Below are 22,695 nucleotides of genomic sequence, written 5' to 3'. Positions count from 1 at the left end.
AGTGTTTAATCATTTAAATTTTTTAAATCCATTTCCTGAAAAACAGCGACATTTGGTTGTAGGCCCTATACATTGCTCCAACCTACTGTAGGCTATTCTATGAAATTCTTTTCTACTTTGTAAAACTACAGCAGCCTACTCTTCACTGTATTTTGTTAAACCTTTTAGTACTCTATTAACTTTTAATATTTTCTAGTTAATTCTTCTTATTTAAACTACAATGTACTTTAACAAACTCTACTCTTAAAACTGAACTGTCTCTACTGTCTCGGTCATCCAGTGTAATGGACTCTCTACAGTAAAATGGTGAGCATTAGGACCCTGCGCGCTCGTCCCTCTGCGGTCTCTCAACAGTCTCGCGTCTCGCGCTGTGGAAGTTGTAGTGGAAGCACTGGCGCTCGCGCTCGTGAAAACGCGTCTGTGTGTTTTCCGTGGATTTACAGGAGCCAGCAGATCCACAGACATGCTCGGGACTCACCTGTGATACTGTGAGTGGGTAGAGTCTGAACTCTCTTCTCTATGACATCAGTTATTAACAGACAGACTGCAGGTCTGAACGCGGCCTGAATCAAAACATGAACTCTCGTGTTCAACTGGTTTAACGCAGGCTGAAGGGAAGTACTGGTTAGCTGCTGGTTAAACTCGTTAACTCTAGTGCAGGAGTCTGTGTTCATGGGTCAGTTGTTACTTTGTATCGCTTTAGGCGCGCGCGCAGGCCCAGTGTTAAGATGTTTTGATGTTACGTTGTTTCTCTTCATTCATTCACACACTTTATAAATAATGCTCGTGTTTTTACCTGTCAAAAATAATACTGTGGTTGCAACGAATGAAGCATTTATTATGTACCATGGTACTCTTTGAAGTTTCTTGTAGCACACTGTTAAATACCATGGTTCATAGTTTCTAGCTCGTATTGTAGATTATAGCTGTAGTAATGCTACATTTGCGTCGTGAATGATTTTGGGTAAAACTGCTTGACAAATTTACAGAAATATAAATGGTGACAATGATTGACAATTCTTCAGTTCCGTGACATTGTTGTCTTACCATTTCTATGTTGTTGCTGTACTATGAAGCTTTATCAATACAGGTATCTACACATCACTCTTATTTTATTCTGCATTTTAGGATTAAACCTGTAGACCATCTGTCAAATGCATTGATACAGAGTTAAATATTTAATGTAGAGGCTTATGAATCATCCAGATATCCACTTGACTTGAGCTTATGTTTGTTTGAATGTTGATGACAACACAATGATTGTCATACACGCACGCACACACACTCTTACCTGATCGTGTACTGTAACACACAGGAACTGGTTTGTGCTTCATCTGGTCATCATGGATCAAGTTTATTGTTCTTTGAGTCGTGTTTGAGTCTTGGTTATTGTTGATATGTCTATAGTTTATGTGCAGCGTTAATACAGAATCTCGGAATCAGATTCTGAATTTGATTGACATATAACGCTTCATATCTTAAAGATCTGCAATTGTGTCTCTTGGTGTAAGCAAGCCAAATTCAAGTGCGCAGGAAATACTTTTGTTGAATACAGGTTCACTTGGTAAACATGGCTTGCGCTGACTTTCATGTGGTGAAGTTTTGGCTGTCTAGAGCACGAAACCATCAACATTTAGAAACCAAAAGTGAGCGATAGCTCACATTCAGCCATTATTTATTCACCTTCATGACTCTTTTTTTCAGCGGAACACAAGAAAGATATCTTGAGAAACGAAGTCATAAAGTTTTTGAATAACATAAGGACGAGTTAATGGTGAAAGAGTTTTTATTTTATTTTTGGGTGAACTATCCCATTCTACTGAACTAGAATGTCAATGGAAAACTAAAAGTTGTTTTTTCTCTTTCTAATGTTGCCTATTATTGAACCTGTGGAGTTTGTTGTTCATACATTTCTTGGTTTAATTTCATGAACATTTTTACAATCAGTTCTGCTTTTGTGTTTGATTGCCATTAGAAGTTCAAAACCAGATGAAAACCACCTATCCAGGCCTGATCTGAGCCCGGTCCGGGTTTGAAAGCTCTAAAACTGTTACTCTCGTCCTCAGACATGTGACTCGAGTGGGCAGATGAGAGACGTAACTGCTTCTTTTCTGACTGAATGAAGAACTTCTTCAGACATTTCTGGAGTAGCGCTGATGTAAATGTGCAGAATGTCAAGAATGCTGTATGAAATCAGCACGGACACAGTAAGATGTGTTGTGTGTGTGTTAGTGGTTTGAGAGACAGACTCTGACGTAAAACAGCATCATCTGACTGTCCTTGCCTCTTTGTTTGGGTCTGATCTGACTCTGAAGTTCATCTTACCAACGTAACAGTGTAGACAGAACACAGAAGGTTGTGACTAGGAGTTATCAAACACGGTCTCAGTCTCAATGTATCACAGCATTATAATCATCAGTTTACAAACATCATCATCACTGCTACACTGACGCTTTAGATCAGAAGGTTTACATCTCGACTTCATTCCATGTTGACTCAACCAGTGACCTATACGTTTGGTTTTTGATTTTGACCATTAAAATGAGACCCACATTGAGATCCTCATATATCTGGGATTGCAGCATACAGGGCTGTGCAAATGAAGATTCTTTGTTAAGAAGTGGAATCTGAAAGGATGTCAATATATCCTTAACAGTTCTTGAATTACTAACATGCAAACGTTTGGAAAAGTACTCAAACAGTGCTGTGTTCCTCATTTTTGAATTATCATCATAGGTATTTGATGGAACAAAATTACTGAAGTCAACAAATTTGACAAACAGATCTGCCAATCTGTACAAATAAAACACTGATCTGATCAACTGTCTTGTTTTTAAAGTCACTTTTCACCTCCTGTAGTTTAGCTCTAAATTTTATGTGAAATTTGTCATTTTGACTTTGTGATTTAATATTGACTTTATGATTTATTAAGTAATTCATTCTTCAGAAAAAGAATCATTAAAATAAAAATTGTATCTGGATATTTCCTAAAATGTAGTTTATTTGACACGGAATGAACGTTTATGACTGTTTCACACTCCTGTGTGTATGTATGGATAAATGATGACTTATCCACATGTGTCCTACTAAACCACACCCCATGAATTTGCATTGATTGTGGGAGGACTGAAGTGACCCTGCGGATCATGTGACCCTCAGATGATGTATTGGGTTCATAAAGACGGCTGTGTGTCAGTGTTTTTTTTTTTGTAGTGACATAGTCATGTATGTCTGAACTCTGGCTGTTCTTAACAAGTAACTAATCTCTGGTCAACACATTTGTGAATCTTTAAAGCCATGAAACGGAAGTTGCTATAGTCTTCTTTTCCATATCGTGATGTACATCTGAGTGAAACGGCTTCTGAAACAAATTTTTAAAAAAGTAGGGCGGAACTCTGTCACCCTCCCTTAATTGATTGGATCTTTTTAAGTTGGCCTGATACACCAGTGGTACCCATTGGACTTTCAGTATAGTCCTACCTCTTTTTCAGGCATTACGTCATGAAGAGATGAGTTGTTGTTTAGAGGGGAGTGGAGCTTTTTTATTAAAGATTACAACTGCAAATAAATTTGACTAAAATAATGATATTCTATGATAAGATAATAAGATGTTTTTCCTTCAGCGCTGGAAACAGTCTGAGTGAGTCCTGCAGTGTGAGTGATACGACTGACACATTTTAAATCTCTGCAATGAAACTCTGACATTGAAGTGATGTAGAAAGCGATGCTTGTTCGTTTGTTTACATCACATGATGTAACATCACATTGTTTATATTGATGTTTTTTGTGTAAGAATTAGATGAAGTCAGTTTGTGTCGCACATGTGCTAATCCTTTACAAAAGAGGATCATGATACGTAAAAAAGGTCAAAATGTGTTTTGATGGTTTAAATTGTAAATTCTGATTGGATGGAATAAAAACTCTCTTAATGTTTGCTTTTTATTTTTCCTTGCTACTTTAATTTTTATTCCTAATCTATATTATAAAAATTTTTTAAGTAGGAGAGCATTAAACCAAGTGTCATACTGTGTATGGTTGTGTATGTGACCAAACAAACACAAAACTTGTTTGAGGAATGGACCTTTGATGAAAGACAGTGATGACGGTTCAACGGTCATCAGCATCGTAAATCCTCCAAAGTTTTTTAGATTTATCATTTTTAAAAAATGTACGTTTATCACACTATACTTTGTATTATATTACCTTTGCATCGAATTGCAAAAAAATAGTTAACGCTAATGCGAGGGTGTTTCTTAAACAGTGTCTATGGAAGTCACGGTAAATTTGACATTTTTCTCTCTTTTGACTGCTGTATCAGACTCTCAATCTTTTTTCTTTTGTTGAAAGTAGCGAAAACACAATCGTTGAGTTTTTCTTTTGCTATTTGAGCAAATGAGAATGCAAAAAATATTTTTGTGGTAGTCTCCCATTCACCATCCATTCATATAGAAGTTTACCCATCCATGACGACTTGCGCAAACCCAGAAACGTCAACGAGGACCATAAGCCACTTTAGGCTGTCCAAAAGTGTAAACACATTGCTTTAGTTTATTATATTTATTATGATGTGTGCTTTGACAATAGTAAGAAATTGATATGTATTTTAAAATTGCTTCTCAAAAATTGCTTGTTTTATTGTGCGTGTTGTCATTGTGCTCGGTCAATGACATGAACTAACAGTTGCACTATTTTTAATCATCTGGTTAAACTTATACAGCAGGATGAGATGTTCGACAGCGCTAGTTTAATATCTGAGTGTTTTACAGTTTCTGTCATCTTATGTTTTCCAGTGAGTGTCCTGTGAGAGAGGAGGTGTTACGCTGGACAGACTGACGTCTCCTGCAGGAGATCATGTCGACGGCAGTTGCGGCGATCGTGAAGGAGGGATGGCTCCACAAAAGAGGTGTGTGCATTGGGCGTGTATCAAGTTTGTAATGTATTACTGCTGTGATTTCACTGGTGATTGACAGCTCGTCTGACATTTTTCAATTCTGAAGAAGATTTCAGAATGTTAGCCCTCTTTCCACTATACTACATTGTTGAGTGCTACTGTAGTCTGTGTATTTATCAGGTTTGATAATATGTAGATCATGTCAACATTTAAGAGCAGAGTGCGAGAGAGGAGGAGAGCACACGTGTGTCTACATTCATCACAAACTGCTCAGAGGATTTCTTTGCAGGCTGTTTTTGTGTTCATACACACTGATATATGAAGCTGTAGTTTATCATGAGTTTTAAAAGAATCAAAGATTTGTGTCACGACATCATCAGTTGGAAAGCTCTGGATCATTCAGAATCGCTTACAGAATATTAGTGTATTCCAGTGTTTACTGAAGAAAATGTGACTGGTGTTTAAAGGTCCAGTGTATGATTTTTTGGGGGATCTGCTGAAAGAAATGCAATATAATACACATAACTATGTGTTCAGAGGTGTACAAAGACCTAACATAATGAAGCATTATGTTTTTATTATCTTAGAATGAGCTGTTTTTATCTACGTACACCTCGGATCCGGTTACATGGAATTCGTCATGTTGTTTCTACAGTAGCCTTATGCCGCGGTCAGATTAGTGTGACCGCGGGTTTAAACGGACAAGCTGCTCTACATAGCGTGTTTCGTAGATACGTTATCTCATTCGGCAAAGAAGCGAAAACGTGACGACATCTTATTTCTGTGTCAGTCCTCCATAGTGCTTTCGAAAGGATGGGGTGTAGTGAGCTATTGGTTGCAATTCATAACCTCACCGCTAGATGCCGCCAAATTTAATACACTGGACCTTTAAGCATAGAACAGTATATGGAGTATATTAAAATTCTGAATTAAAATTCATGTAGTTACTTACACATACGCACTCGGAATTATTGATTATTAAGTGGTAAAAAACAACAACAAGAGTTTAAAGTGACAGTTCACCCAAAAATGAAAATTCTGTTCTTATTTACCCAGCCTTGTCATTTCAAACTTTATGACTTTCTTTCTTCCCCAGAACACAAAATAAGATATTTTGAAGAAAGTTGGTTACCGAACAGCGTCGGCACCCATTCACTTCTATTGTATGGAAACAAAACCAGTGTAAGTGAATGGGATCCAGTTAACAACATGTTTCAAAATATCTTCATTTGTGTTATTTTTTGGGAAGCACATTTCTTTTAAAAGTATCTGTCCCCAACGAGAGCGCACGTGTGTGAATCGAGCTGTAAGCATCTGCGTTCATGTACATAAATAGAGTATGTAGTGTTTCAGACACAGAGCTTTTCTCGGGTAGCTCGACTATGGTCTTGAATGTTGTTTGGTTTAATGTCCGCTGTGGATTTTCTGAATTTCCCACACTGTTTGGACATGCGCGACATGAGCTGAAACCACATCACATCTACGCTATTAAGCAGAACTTCTGTTTGGAGTTTGGAGCAGAAGATTCAGTCCGCTATGACGTCTGACGTCTGTCTGGTTAACCAGATCAGGAAACAGAAGAGGAGGAGGAGAAGTGTTACTTCCATCTGATTGACTGACAGAGAAATTATGAATGAACGGCGGCTCGGCAGACACAGGAGGAGTTTTTCACCACTGCACTTTGAAAAAAAAGGAAAAACCGTAAAGAACCTTTAACATCTGAAGAACCTTTCTGTTTCACAAATGGTTCTTACAAGGCATCGCTGTGAAGAACCTTTTAAGCACCTTTAATTTTAAGAGTGTGCAGATGTAAAAATCGAAAGTGATTTGACTTCAAATGGACAAATCTCATCAAATTTACTTAAATCCAGATTATTTTACCTCCACAATCTACATTCGTTTTACACCTCCATACTCTTCATGTATGCTTTGAACAATTACGCTCTCATTTGTGTCTGATGTTTTTCAAGTTCTCAGGTGACCGTTAGATTTGAGCTGACGGAGCATTTGTATGATTTGTGAAAAGCAAATTCCCACACACGCGTGTCTCTTTCTCCCATCTGTGTGTTTGGCCGGCGTGCTGTCATAGATCCAGCGGCTGCGCTCCGTTTAATGTCAGAGTAGTCTGTGTGTTTGGATGGGACGGTCGGGTGGGTGAAGATGTCACGTCACTGTCATCTCACCTTTGGCTCCGTCAGGCATCAGACAGACGGCGTGTTTACTGTGTTTGACCTCCTCGAACAGCTCGAGCGCTCTTACGGTTTCATACATGGCTGTGGAATCTGACAGCTTCTACCAGCTCGACAGGCTGAAGATGTTAATGTTAATGTGATGACTTCTAGCTCTTCTCTTCTCAAGAGCACACATGTATTTCAAGGGTTTGACCTAATAGTTAAATAGCTTAATATGAGCAAACAAAAACGGAGTGAGAAGATGCATTTCTGTGTATCTGTCACATGTGGATGTATCTTAGCTTTGAAGATGTGAGATTTTTGTCTTTATGTGAGTAGGCAGTAGTGATGACTGCTTGAGTTAACAGGTCTTATTTCATATAAGAAATCGCTTGTGTCCAGTTGGGTTTATTGTTTGTCTTCTCATTGTGTGCACTCACTGGTTTCATTTACTATACTACGGTATTACAGCAGTTGTTCCTTTACTGCAGTAAACACTATAGCATACTATAGTATAACTGCAATGTTTTTTTTACTGTAGTAAACATTACAGCAGTGGTTCCTCAACTCTGGCCCGTGAGATCCATTTTCCTGCCGAGTTTAGCCCCAACTCTGATAAAACACATGAAGAGGCTAATCAGTGACTTCAGGAACAGACGTTTTTAACTTAATGTTGGGCTGTGCAGATTGTTTGGCATATCGCATTAAAGTACCGCGAGAGCGATTCGAATGCGTACCGAGCAATCTGCACTTGAATCGCTATCGCAGTACTGAAATGTCATACGCTGATAGATTTGCGCAGCGTCGCATTAAATTGAACGCATCTATTCCTAAAGACGCTGATTAGCTTGTTCAGGTGTTTTATATCAGAGTTGGGACTAAACTCGGCAGGAAATTGGATCTCGTGGCCCAGAGTTGAGAACCACTTCACTATAGCATACTACGGTATTACAGCAGTTGTTCCTTTACTGTAGTAAACACTATAGCATACTATGGTATTACAGTAGTTGTTCCTTTACTGCAGTGAACACTATAGCCTACTATAATATAACTGCAGTGTTTTCTACAGTAGTAAACACTATAGTATACTACGGTATTACAGCAGTTGTTAACTTTACTGTAGTAAACACTATAGCATACTATGGTAGTACAGCAGTTGTTCCTTTACTGCAGTAAACACTATAGCATACTATAGTATAACTGCAGTGTTTTTTTCCTGTAGTAAACACTATAGCATACTATAGTATAACTGCAGTGTTTTTTTACTGTAGTAAACACTATAGCATACTACGGTATTACAGCAGTTGTTCCTTTACTGTAGTAAACACTATAGCATACTATGGTATTACAGTAGTTGTTCCTTTACTGCAGTGAACACTATAGCCTACTATAATATAACTGCAGTGTTTTCTACAGTAGTAAACACTATAGTATACTACGGTATTACAGCAGTTGTTAACTTTACTGTAGTAAACACTATAGCATACTATGGTAGTACAGCAGTTGTTCCTTTACTGCAGTAAACACTATAGCATACTATAGTATAACTGCAGTGTTTTTTTCCTGTAGTAAACACTATAGCATACTATAGTATAACTGCATTGTTTTTTTACTGTAGTAAACACTATAGCATACTACGGTATTACAGCAGTTGTTCCTTTACTGTAGTAAACACTATAGCATACTACGGTATTACAGTAGTTGTTCCTTTACTGCAGTGAACACTATAGCCTACTATGGTATAACTGCAGTGTTTTTTTACTGTAGTAAACACTATAGCATACTATGGTATAACTGCAGTGTTTTTTTACTGTAGTAAACACTATAGCATACTATAGTATAACTGCAGTGGTTTTTTTACTGTAGTAAACACTATAGCATACTACGGTATTACAGCAGTTGTTCCTTTACTGTAGTAAACACTATAGCATACTACGGTATTACAGCAGTTGTTCCTTTACTGTAGTAAACACTATAGCATACTATGGTATTACAGTAGTTGTTCCTTTACTGCAGTGAACACTATAGCCTACTATAATATAACTGCAGTGTTTTCTACAGTAGTAAACACTATAGTATACTACGGTATTACAGCAGTTGTTAACTTTACTGTAGTAAACACTATAGCATACTATGGTATTACAGCAGTTGTTCCTTTACTGTAGTAAACACTATAGCATACTATAGTATAACTGCAGTGTTTTTTTCCTGTAGTAAACACTATAGCATACTATAGTATAACTGCAGTGTTTTTTTACTGTAGTAAACACTATAGCATACTACGGTATTACAGCAGTTGTTCCTTTACTGTAGTAAACACTATAGCATACTATGGTATTACAGTAGTTGTTCCTTTACTGCAGTGAACACTATAGCCTACTATAATATAACTGCAGTGTTTTCTACGGTAGTAAACACTATAGTATACTACGGTATTACAGCAGTTGTTAACTTTACTGTAGTAAACACTATAGCATACTATGGTATTACAGCAGTTGTCTTACAGAACTCTTACATTTCAACATTTGAAATTTTCTTGACATCCAAGATAACATCACACAGTAATAGAAATCATTCACGGCCTTGCATCATTTCTGCCCGATGATCAGATCTCACGCGTGTATCTATAGGTCTCACGTCTCTTCTTTACTCTTATTAAGATCTCTATTCATCACTGTCCAAACGTGACAGCTGAGCGGTGGCGTCAGAACTGCCTCTCTGGCTGGATGCGGCAGCGGCGGCACTGGGCTCCCGGGTGGAGCGCGCTCAGTCTGCTGTCTGTAGGCCAGCAGGTCTCTGTGCTCCGGGTGATGGCATACAGGCTCCTGCTAAATGTGCTGGGAGATGTAAATTGCCAGGGTGCAGCTGTCAGCGAGGAGGGCGGATAGATGTGTGTGCGCGCACCAGCAGGCTCTTCTTCTGCGCCCGCTGTGTGCTTACTTTGCTGTGATGAAACCTCCTGCTCTGCCACTGGGCCGCTCGTCCGGTTCATTTTTCTGCTGTTTTATTTTCCTCCCTCAACTTTAATCTCTCTGTTTTGCACTTCTGTTCGCGGTTGCCCGTCCTCCTCCGCACGTCTGCTCCGTGTTCCCCGCTGACTGCGCGGAGCGGCTGCGCGGGTGGCTTTCAGATCGCCGGGGTCCTGCTCGTCTCTGACATCCATCATGAGCCGAGATTTTTTGCTGTTAAGAGTGTCTTCAACTCCAGAACATACAGCAGACTGAGTAAAAAGACAGATCCTGAATCAGTCGATTATTATTTCATTTCTGCACACATAAACTGCTTTAGATTTCTGAAGTCTGATCCTCAGAGCTTTTTATAAATTTCTGTCTTTGTTTTTTTTCCCAGAAGTCAGATTTACCCGAATCATATCAGTCCACCAATAACCATGATGAACCAGTGAGCTTTTTTAGTTTAAAGCAGTGGTTCTCAAACTGGGGGCCGCGGTTCCCTGGGGGGGCCCAAGACAGGTCCGGGTGGCCACAGTTCTTGTGGCATTTTATGAAATATAGACATTTATCTTACATTTTGTGCAATCAAACAGAACAATAATACCACCAACCAAAATAATTGATGTTCCAGCATTGTATAATTGATGTCTTTGGTTTAATTTAAATTCTAAGTTTAAGATCATAAGACTTTATTTGGGGGGGCCACAAAGCAATACGACCCACACAAGGGGGACCTTACAACGAAAAAGTTTGAGAACCACTGGTTTAAAGAGTGCGTTGCTTCAGATCTTTGCAAGATATTTAAGTGATTATGATATTGTGTAGAGATCAACAGTCTATTATTGTGCTCTCATTCTTACTTAATATAAAAAATATAAAATAACGTTTATGGTCCAGAATGTAAAATCAATATTTGATTTGATATATGATAGTTACTTGGGAAACTTTTTTTAAGGCAATCTGTAATCTTTATAAAACATCTGTCAAATGCATGAATGTAAAATTAAGACCTTCACGTGTACACGTCATGTCTTCATTTTACATTCATGCATTTGACAGATGCTTTAATCCAAAGTGATTTAAAGTTAGTTACATTTTTTTGATCAATTTTTGCGTTCCCTGGGAATTAAACCCATGACCTTTGCATTGCTAACACGCAATGCTTAACTAATTGAGTTTATGGAACACCTTTGTGACAATATTGCTTTTACTTTTTTATGCTAAATCTAGAAAACAAGGGGCCTGATGTATAAAACATTAAATTAAAATGCATTACAATGTGCATCTCAATTTACCATGCACATCAGAATTCCTAAAAATAAACGTTGTAAATATCTGCACACCCTACAGATCCTCTTTAAGAATAAAAGTTCAAGTGAATTAAAAAGCAAAGTTTTATACACCAGGCCCCAAATCCTAACGAAGATAACTTTTTTACAACTTTCACTTAAATAGCGATCATGCATTCTCCTCCAAAATCACAGTAGCTTTCTGTTGGCGCTCACGCATGCATCTGTACCGATCGCTGGAATTTTGCGTTCCTGTTTGTTTGTTTTCTTCGCCCAGTAAACTAATCCATGGAGCGCTTGTTTACCGGAACGAAAAGAGGGGGGAATCTACAACACAAAAAGCAGCGGAGGGGGGAAAACTTCCCACTGTGTCTCTATGGTAATCAGCAGGTGCCTCTGGCCGCCGAGAAGAAGTGGAGTCTTTCTTACGAGCGTGAGAAAGCGCGGCCGAACCCGCTCCTCCTCCCCGCGCCTCCGCTCGCCCCCTTTTCTCTCGTAGCGCCGGCAATACCCGCCCCAGCGGCAACAGTGGTGCCTGCCAACCGCTCCGTCTGATCCAGCTGCAATGAAAATCACAGCAACAAAAGAGAAGAAGAAAAGAGAGGCTGAGGAAGATGGAGTGACTGCGGAAGAGTTTAAGCTCCTGCGAGCGCGCCGGTGCCAGGAATTCCCTATTTGGTCACATTACGGATGCGGAGCGCGGCGGTGTCACTAATGTGATTTTTATTAAGTGGTAGTACTTGTTTTCTTCTTTTTTTGCCTTTATGTGTTTGTTTTTTATCTTATTAAAACGCTTCAGATTGAAGTAAATCACTGGACAGAAGCGCTCACGAGTCACGCCACATGAGACTTTTGAATGAATCGAACTTTTTTAAGTTTGAAAATCAGAAAAGAAAGCAAAGCTTGAGTTAAATTGTCTGAATTTGTGTTATGCGTCGTATTAAAATTAGATATATAATTTACTGTCCAAAAATGTTATATTAAAAAATCTGTATTGGCTAATGTGCAGATGTTACAAGATTCAAAAATATCAGAAGGCATTTTTTGCGGTTTACTTTTTTATATTTTTGAATGTTTTCAAATCGATGTTTGGTCCCTCCGTTGGGCCTCCGCTGGACCGCTGGCGGACCGCTGGCTCATTGATATGCACAGGACTGGGTGGCAGGCACAGCTGCAGGATACCCGCTCAGAGGGGCTCCACGGGGAGAGGGGGGCGGCCCAGGAAACCCAACAAAAGAGCCCCCCCCCGCACCCCCCTGATCCCGGTTTCCAAAGATTTTAATTCCCTAAATCCTCAGCATCACCTAAATGTCTCCTTTCTGCTCTCACACAGACTGTCAGACGTGCTCCTGTCCCCCCGCTCGCCCTGAGACATGAATGCAGACGCACATCCTGCGGGATGCCTCAGGTTGTCTCAGTCTGTCTCAGATAATCTCACAAAGTCTCGTAATGTCTCAGGCATTCTCACCAGTCTCAAGATGTCTCAGAATTGTTTTTGAGAAGTTTTTTTATGTATTTGCTTTAGTGTGGCATCATCTCCAAGATGCTCAGAACAACCTAACTGGAAACTGCAGTTAAAGTTTTAGGCAATAGGCAAAGTGAGTGTTTTTTTTAATGATTTAGTGACTTTATTTTATTTATCATTTCAGAATTTGGTGTAATCACTGTTTGCATCTGAGTCTTTGGGACACCTGCACACAGTTTCTGATCTGCAGGTTGTTGTTGGAAACTTCTGGTGGATTTAAAGGGACAGTTCACCCAAAAATCTGAATTCTGTCATTTAATCACCCTCGTGCTGTTTAGTATATTTCCCTGTTCAGTGGAACACAAAAGAAGATATTTTTATTTTTGAGAAATGTCTCTGTGGTTTTGTGTTCATACAATGGAAGTCAATGGGATTCAATGTTGTTCGGTTATGGACGTTCTTCAAAATATCTTCTTTTGTTTTCTACAGATGAAAGAAACTCACACAGGTTTGAAAGTGTATACATGATGAATCACGTGCACTCTCACACACAGGCACAATGCAAAATTGAAACATAACAACATTAAACAAACACCACAGACTTACATGCAGACATCTAAATGGAAATCTCTCTCTCTCTCACACACAGACAGTGCGAGCGTCCCTGAGATAACGCTCTCTGTCGAGCAACTTCCTGTTTCTTCAGAATCTCATTTGATTAGATGTTCTCTGTTTATGGCCACCGAAACCCCAAAACATCTGCACAAACACATATCAGTCTTGATATCAGTGTGTCACAGGTGATCTGAACACTGCGTCATTTATAGGGTTAAATACTAAACTGATCGTCACGGATCAGACCAGAAAAACAGAAAAGTGGAAGTGTTAGATGTGTTAAAGAGGAAGAAGAGTGAGAAGGTAAAAGTTTAGAATAGAAAGCGGTCTGTGTTTGTGTAGTCACGTGTGTGTGTGTGTGTGTGTGTGTGTGTGTGTGTAAGAATGAATGGTCTGACAGCAGTTGTGTACCCACAATGCTTTGTGTTCCCATTTGAAAACAGGAAATTGGTTTTGATGTTCTGATAGTTCACACAGTTGAGTTATTTCTATTGAACTTTTCTTTTGTCATGCTAGAACGTATTGAGGCCAAATGTCAGTGAGGGAAAAAAGAATACACTGTTTTTTTTTAAGGGAGATGTGTACGTAATGCAGAATGCATAAATGTGTACATAAGTGTTTTGTGTGTGTGTGTGTGTGTGTGGGATGGGACAGAGAAGCGACTGATGTGTTTTCTTTGTTGTCACACAAAAGTAATATGTAACAAATGTCATCTGAACTTTACAGTCGCATGTGTTTAAAAGCATACATCTAATTGTATCAAAGCATACATTTTAAAGCAATATTTTACTTGACAAATGATGATTGCAGACTAAAACAATTTGTTTATAATAGTTCGCAAAAATCGAGGAAAAATCTGTGATTGTTTGATTGTTTCAAAGCTGTGCTTTTTCATTCCTCCCCTCCCTGAGGTTTATTAATATACAACTATTGGGGCAAAAAAATAAAGCAAGAACTTGCACATTTCAAATAAACAGAACTTACACAACAAAAAAATATAGGCTACAGCGTACTTGATGAATTAGTGAAAAAAGTTCAAGATCGATAAACAAATAATTTTAAAATAAAGAAATATATATTCTTACATAAATGTGAAAAATGTAGCAGCCTTATTTTTCCCTTTTTTAAATCTCAATAAACTAATACTTAACTCTATTTACTCAATAATTTAAATAATGTTTCAGGAAGGAATGTATAATTCTTATTATAGTCACTAATTGGATTCTCAACAATGCCTTGAATTCAATAACAGAATCTAAGCGTATTTACAGTGAAGTTCAATATTATTTAAAGTGCCTAAAAATGGAATCGCATTGACTATATTTGATTCATTTTTGATAAACAGTTTATTTACAGTACGAGTGCAGTTAGAGACATCAGTTTGTGTGGCTGCTGTACACTTTGCAGATTGAAGGCGCTATTAAAGGAAGTATTTGGTTGTGTTTGGTGGCACTGCCCATCATCAAGGGGTCACCCATCAATCACCCGTTCCTGCTCGGGTGGGCAGCGTGCATCAGAGACACACACACGCACACGCACACACACACACACACACACACACACACACACACACACACACACACACACACACACTGTCTGTGCAATTCAGGCCTGCGGTCTAAAGAAACTTCCTGTGTAACCAAAAGCCGTCTGTCAGTTTGAAACACGTCCACATTAGCAGGCACGCTGAGATAAACGTGGTGTTTACAAAGCTGTCACACTATAAAAACTCAACCTAAGTGTGTTTTGGTGTGTCCGTCTGTTGTCAGTCTCTGATGTCACAGTCGTGTGTGTTATGCGATGTTGCTTTGTGGACATTCTGTCTCAAACGTCACTTGGCGTGCACTCAGTTTGAGAGAGAGAGATAGATGGACAGACTGGTGTTCATCCAGAGCGCTGCTGGTTCACATATCTGGGATGGATTCTGATGTTTACACCTCCCTGCTGACCTCAGAAAAGTTCTAAACAGCAGATGCGGTCTGGAAATAAAAACCTAACGCTGGTCTTGAGCCAGTGCTTCTGGGATGACACAAACCTGCTGCATGATTCAGAAATTAGGCTTTAAGTGATGAAGCTAAAGCAAATTTGACCTCCATGTTGTCTTTTATTTTTGATGCCCGTCATCAGTTAGTAGTTTGTTAAAGTCCCCGTGAACTGGAAGTTGCGATCGTTTTTACTTCCGTATTCTGACGCATTTCCGAGTGCAACGAAATATCGACTGAGAAAATAGTGGGCGTGGCTTGTGTTTTCCATTGCTATTGGATTGGATGTATAAAAACTGGCATTGCATTTTGAAATGAAACTAGGAGCAGACTGACAGTTGAAGGGGAGGAGTTAACGGCTCTGCCCTGCCCAAGCCGTCGAACTGACATCATCTGGGACGGATAGCCAATAGAAGGCGGAAGTGCATTTTCAGATTGTGATTAAAGATTATGAGGACACAAGCATTTAAAAAAGTGATAAGCTATTTATAACAAACACTGCAATATTCCATGAATAAATAGGAATTGTTATTTGCAATTTCACCAGGACTTTAATAGTAACAGTGATGTGTGCTTTAAGTGCTGAAAGCTCTAAGCGTGCAGAACCGGTCTGAGCCGATCCCTTCCGTCACGCCACGATGAAAAATGGCACCAGCCGTAATAACATATTGGGCATCTGGTGTGAATGAGAGTCTTAAGCAGACAGATGTTCTCTCGGCTGTGTCTCCATCCCAGTTGTTATGAATCAGGTGCAGTCATTTGTAATGGTTTATCTTTATTGAAGTGATGAACTGCCACGGAGACGCACGGTTACTTTACTGAGACAAAACCAAACATGGGACAAGACCAGAGGAAACTTGAATTGCGCGGATGTTGCTCTTTTTTGTAACTCGGGAGATTCGATGGAGCTCTCAGTTGTGCTTCGTTTAGGTTTAGGAGAAATGGAAAGAGAAACAAATAAGCGTGTAAAGAGGTGATTGCAGAGGTAAAATAATCTGAATTTGGGTCAGTTTGATGAGAAATGTTTGAGATCATATTGAGATCTTCAATAATATTGACTTTCGATTGCAGACTTTACAAATCTGAGCTCAGTTTGACACATTGTCGACATCTCTTCTCAAACTCTAATGACGGACACATTTGTGACATTTCTGACTCTTTTTCTCTCACGAGAAATATCTGGGACAGAAGAGACTTGAGCAAACGCTTCGAATTGCTCTCCATTTAATCTCGGTTATGTCTAGGAGAAATAATTAAGATATTAGAGAAATCTATTCTTTCTACAGGCGCGAATTTCATTTTTGTGATCATTTTCGTGATTGTGACTTTCAGTGATAAATGCATGTGTAGTTTGCTGTGTTTCGGGCCAATGTCTGCTCCTCTGGTCCGTCACAGTTGAAATGAGGCACAAGCGGATGAATATCAGCGAGACAGACGTTTGCCGTGACAGATCCACACTTTAGCGACTGAGGAAATGGGCCAATTAGAGACAGCTTGCTCAGACCCTGCATGGGGTTAATATTCAACTCCCGTAATTAACAATAAATTACACTTTTCCTGGATAACTATTCAAAGTGTCTGTGTCTTTCTGACGTGCTCCAGACACCACGGCTGCGTCGCTTTGCCTTTTTTCATTTCCAATTCCGCAACATCTGGTGCCACGATTCTCCGCAGAACTTCATTTCACGAGCTGAATCTGACAGTAGTTTTTGTTTTCTGCTCTCTCTCTCTCTCTCTCTCTCTCTCTCTCTCTCTCTCTCTGTCTCTCTGTCTCTCTCTCTCTCTCTCTCTCTCTCTCTCTCTCTCTCTCTCTCATGCTGTTTTGGAAATAAAGGTGTTTTGGGTTGAAACAAGGGTTTTAAATAAATCTAAATTTAGATACTGGAATTATTTTGTTATTACTTCATGAATTAATGCTTTCAAAATGACCTCAAACTATCATGAATTAATGACGATGGCTTTACAGTTTTGGGGTTAATTTGGATACTGTCAACAGAAACGTTTGCTAGTCTCGACAGTTCTTACCTTGTGATGTCAAATTAAACCCGTCTCTCTCTCTCTCTGTTTCTCATCCGCAGGTGAATATATAAAGACGTGGAGGCCGCGGTATTTTCTGTTGAAGAGTGACGGTACGTTTATCGGTTATAAGGAGCGGCCGCAGGACGTGGATCAGCTGGAAACACCATTAAATAACTTCTCGGTGGGACGTGAGTGTTTCACACAGACTTGAACTTTCTGTGGTTTTTTTAAGAACACGGGAGGAAAGTAATTAAAATGAAGTTAGAATGAGTACGTTCCAAATTGTAGAATGTTAAAATGAATATCTTTTAAAACCCGGGTTATGTACAGTTTAATAGTGCAGATGCATGTGCAGTCTTAACAGCTGATATTACCCACAATTCATTGCCAGAGGGAGGAGTTCAGTAGCGCAACATAAGATAAAAAGTCATGCGTTACCGAATTAATAAATAAGCTATATAGACCTTTTTGTCAGACGTGTCCCAGAACCACTTCCTTGTATCGTTTTTTTTACATTTTTAGTCTAAAAGATGTTCAACATTTTGATTCAGTTCGAAACGTTCAAAGCTGTAGTTGTAGTTTCAAGAAGTTGTATTTTGATTACTTCTGTTACAAGTACTTGCATACTATTTTGCCATGCACTAAAAATACTTGTAGTATAACTAATAACAAAGTTGATCTTTGTTTACTTGACTAGAGCACTACAGTGTGTAGTGTGCACTAACCAGTAGTCCATGGCAGTATGTGAATAGTATTCCATGCATGTTAAATATTTACTGTATGTTATAGCTCATAACCAGTGTTACGTATCCATACGGTTTCATCTAATAGTTTTATATTATGCTAAATTCTGTAGGTGTCACAACACTATAAGCTGGCATTATCTGGGCGTGACTAGACTCGATTTTATTTATCGTGTAGTTGCCGCCCGACCCCATTCGACGAGGCGAACAGCGTCGCGTTTCCTCGAGGGACGCGCAAAAACACACGAAACATATTTGGACCAACTTCGCTCATCGTACCTCAGCAGAATTTCACGCTGCCATCGCTGCGAAAGTCTCGGAAATGATTGAACAGACTAATTAGACAGCCATAATGTTTGTTCAAGAGAATGCTTCCTGCCTGACACTTGTGAAATATAGTGGTTATTAAGTGGCTGATCCTCATTATTTATCTCAGCGCTGATGGAGGCTCTGTTCCAAGCGTTCTGGGCTGCTGATGAGCCGCTTGGATCTCAGTGGTGGTCTCACCTCGCTCCTCCATCTATTCGACAGGCCGATGGTGTCGTGTCTTCTGTGACACATGTCTCCTCCGCCGTCTCTCCTCGACATATGTTTGCGGGAAAATGCTGGCGGTCTCGCTGCTGGATATGCGAAGGGGATTCTGCTTTGTGGCGCTGAACGCAGAACTTTTCCTCTTCGAGTGAGCACTTTTGAGGGGAGAGAACACAGACGCAGCTTATTTTAGTTGCTCGGAAAAGACGCCAGTTTGAGTTTTTAGCAACTGATGACACCGCCGCCCTGTTTGTCTCGGATGTTCATAGTATCGGAGAGTGAAACAATACAGAAGAGCTGCTACTGTATACAACCCTTGACAATATCTGATTTTTTCTGTAAACCTTCTGCCATCATGTTGATTATCACAGAAAATGATCTCAACTTTACTTTGAACCTCAATCAAGAACACCAAACAGTGTGTTTAAACTAATCCCAGCTAATGACTTTGGGTTCCCAGAACATTACTTTTTGCTTTCCAAAATGTTATTGTTTAAGGTTTGTTTCAGGTTGGACAGGAATGTTTGCGTCCCCCCCAAAAAACCATTAACATTAGGGGAACGCTCTGTGCTGGAATGCCATGTTTATAAGCATGATATTGTCATTTCTCTACACTTCAGAGATGTGAATAGAGTTTGTACTGGACAGAGGTTGTTTAAACTCAAAACCATCTCTATCTGACTTGAATGAACTTGGATAAGGTTTAGATGTGAGCGTGTGCAGTGTGAATCTGAGCGCACCTGTTCGTTTCCAGCGTGTCCGGCTGCTGTTCCCTACTGAGTGTGTGTAATGTAGTGCTGGAGGAACGCACAGATAAAGATAAATGATTGTAACGGTGTCTGTTTCTCCGCTGTGATTCTCTCTGGATGTGTCCAGAATGTCAGCTGATGAAGACAGAACGACCCAAAGCCAACACATTCATCATACGCTGCCTGCAGTGGACCACTGTCATCGAACGCACCTTCCATGTGGAGAGCCCTGAGGAACGGTCAGACACATACACACACCTGTTTACAGTACTTACCCTATATTTACTGTATGGAGTTAAAAAATATAAAGTGTTTGTTCTGTAGTGGAACGTTGTTTGTGCACTGCAACAGGCTGTACTTAATGTTAAGCTTACCCTATATAAATTCATGGAATGTAATGCCCTTTCTATATACAGTAAATCACTATAATGTAAAGCTGTGTACTGTATGTATAAATTGTTATAATGTAAAGCTTCCCCTTTGTGAATCTGTATAATGTAAAGTTTCTATATAAATTGATTTAACAAAAAGTATCTCCTCCTGTACAAATCTCTATAAACTAATGCGCCTCCTATAGAAAATTCACTATAATGTAAAGCTTCTTGTGTATAAATAATTACAATGTAAAGCTTCTTCTGCACAAATTTGTATAATGTAATGCTCCTCCTACAGAAACATCACTATAGTGTAAAGCTTCTTGTGTATAAATTGTTATAATGTAAATCATCTCCTATATACATCAATATAATGTAAAGTTTCTTCTATACACTTTTAATCTATATAAAGCTCCACCTATACGAATCTGTATAATGTAAAGTTTCTATATAAATTCATTTAACGTAAGCATCTCCTATATACATCAATATAATGTAAAGCTTACCCTATATAAAGCTGTGTAACGTAAAGTTTCTATATAAATTGATTTAACCTAAAGTGTCTCTTATATACATAACTATAATGTAAAGTTTCTTCTCTGTAAATTTGTATAATGTAAAGCATCTCCCTCACATATCAATATAATGTAAAGTTTATTCTTTCTACGGTTAATCTATATAATGCAAAGCTTCTCCCGTATAAATCTGTATAATGTATATTTTCTATTTAAATTAATACAATACAAAGCTTCTCCTAAATAAATCTATATATTGTAAAGCTTTTTCTTTATAACCCTTCACCCAGTGCAGTTCTGGGCTGGGTTCTGCTTCAGGGCACAGATTTACATTAACATTGTTTAGTAAAATAAAGATGTACTGTTAATGAATGTAAACTGAGGTAGCGCCTGTGTCTTTGTCTGTAGGGAGGAATGGACCAAAGCCATCCAGGCTGTGGCCAACAGTCTGCACAAACAAGAGGAGGAGATGATGGACTCGTCTCCTGACCCCATGGACATGGAGATGTATTTGACCAAACCTCGACACAAAGTGGTACGTGTGTCCTGTACTTTTTTAATTTTCGTTAAAGGTTTAGTTGACTTACTGTAGAAACAAAGTTGCTTTGTCCTTATTTTAGACAATTCTCAGAGGTTAATGAAAATTTAAGTTGCCCAACAAACTTTTTCTTCATATGTATTACATTCCAAGATGAGGTCAAGTCACAGCTGTAGGAAGCTCAGAACGATTTAAAACTTGTCCTTCCATTTCACTGGCTCACATCTTTGACATTCCTAAAGGTCACAGAGGTCAGGTCACAGGTGTAGTGATGTCACATATAGCTCAGCGTGCGGCGGGTGAGAGCGTTGTGTCAACGTTTCGCTGTCTTTTGTTTCAGACTATGCATGATTTTGAATACCTCAAGCTCTTGGGTAAAGGCACGTTCGGAAAGGTGATTCTGGTGAAGGAGAAAGCGACTGGAAAATATTACGCCATGAAGATCCTCAAGAAAGAAGTGATTGTAGCCAAAGTGAGTCACAGCTGGAAACATCGGAGCGAGATGAGAAATATCTAATGTTGAACGTCTGTGTGGATCACACTTACCCCAAGCACATGAGAAAACATTTCACCAAAAATGAATGCTGCATTTTATCTTCAATTGCATTAAATGCCTTTTTATTTTCCGCATTATCATTTAGATATTTTAGTGCCCATTGCATGCTATGATACTTAAATTAATATAAAATTTGTATTAATATGATAAAGTTATTTTTACTGTAATATATTTATTGGAATCTAATGAGTTTTACAAAAACAAGCATGAAATGAAGGCATTATAGAATTACTAAGGATTATTTGCTATTTAAATAATATATTATTGTTTTATATTACAGTAAGAAGAATTTGGGGGTAAATTGCAATCACAAAAACCACGAGGGGTCCTGAAAAGAATTAATTTTCTTAAAGCATATTTTGTACTCAAATATAATTTAGATTATTTTTGGACAAGTTTTGTTTGATTCAAGTAGTTTGTGTTTTATTTGTGTATGTTTATGTGGATGCTTGTGTTGCATTAGTGTTTTTTGTAATATGTCTTTTAGGATGAAGTGGCTCACACACTCACTGAAAACCGCGTCCTTCAAAACTCGAAACACCCCTTCTTGACGGTGAGTAATACACAAACACGCAGTAATACTTTCCCATGACCATTTTCCTCCCTCTCTGACCGTTTGTAGATTTTAAAGCATGTTGTGTTTCTAATTGTTTGTTTTTCCAACGTTCAGACTCTGAAGTATTCCTTCCAAACTCACGACCGCTTGTGTTTCGTCATGGAATATGCCAACGGAGGAGAGGTGAGATGCTTTCTGATCAGACTAGAGACTCATTCTCTGTGACGTGAAGCTCTGTATAACATTCCTGTATTTATTCTTTCCTGAAGCTTTTCTTCCACTTGTCACGAGATCGGGTTTTCTCGGAGGACCGAGCTCGGTTCTATGGGGCGGAGATCGTGTCGGCGCTGGACTACCTGCATTCAGAGAAGAACGTGGTTTACAGAGACCTGAAGGTCAGTTAATCACTGTCATACGCCTGGAGTGGTTTATTGCTTTTATAATTTTATTCAAATATTGAAAGTATTATAATAGTCGAATACATCAAATGAATAGTAGGATTTTTACAGCAAAGTGATGTAGTGATGTAGATGACCGGTCCAGAAGATGATGATGATGATAATGTACATCTGCACAACACCTACAGTTTGTCCTTTCTCTCTCTGTCTCTGTCTCTCTCTCTCTCTCTCTCTGTCTCTCTCTCTGTCTCTCTCTCTCTCTCTCTCTCTCTCTCTCTCTCTCTCTCTCTCTCTCTCTCTCTCTCTCTCTCTCTCTCTCTCTCTGTCTCTCTCTCTCTCTCTCTCTCTCTCT

At 39.0% G+C, this 22,695-nt stretch overlaps 1 protein-coding gene across 1 annotated transcript in view; it reads left to right on the top strand.

Annotated features, from left to right (window-relative positions):
• Positions 1–363: 363 nt before the first annotated feature.
• The window catches only part of akt1 (v-akt murine thymoma viral oncogene homolog 1), a 33,678-nt gene continuing 11,346 nt past the window's right edge, over positions 364–22,695 (top strand). The window contains exons 1-9 of the mRNA XM_057344416.1: positions 364–488; positions 4,791–4,903; positions 17,443–17,571; positions 19,534–19,645; positions 20,704–20,830; positions 21,174–21,305; positions 21,877–21,942; positions 22,060–22,128; positions 22,215–22,340. Coding sequence (XP_057200399.1) covers positions 4,852–4,903; positions 17,443–17,571; positions 19,534–19,645; positions 20,704–20,830; positions 21,174–21,305; positions 21,877–21,942; positions 22,060–22,128; positions 22,215–22,340 — 813 coding nt within the window. The 5' untranslated portion in view covers positions 364–488; positions 4,791–4,851. The remainder of the gene's footprint in view (positions 489–4,790; positions 4,904–17,442; positions 17,572–19,533; positions 19,646–20,703; positions 20,831–21,173; positions 21,306–21,876; positions 21,943–22,059; positions 22,129–22,214; positions 22,341–22,695) is intronic.

Source organism: Triplophysa rosa, linkage group LG10 (genome assembly GCF_024868665.1).
Source record: "Triplophysa rosa linkage group LG10, Trosa_1v2, whole genome shotgun sequence".
Taxonomy (NCBI): Eukaryota; Metazoa; Chordata; class Actinopteri; order Cypriniformes; family Nemacheilidae; genus Triplophysa; species Triplophysa rosa.
The sequence above is the reverse complement of the archived record's forward strand: the minus strand, read 5'-3'. Positions and strand labels throughout refer to the sequence as shown.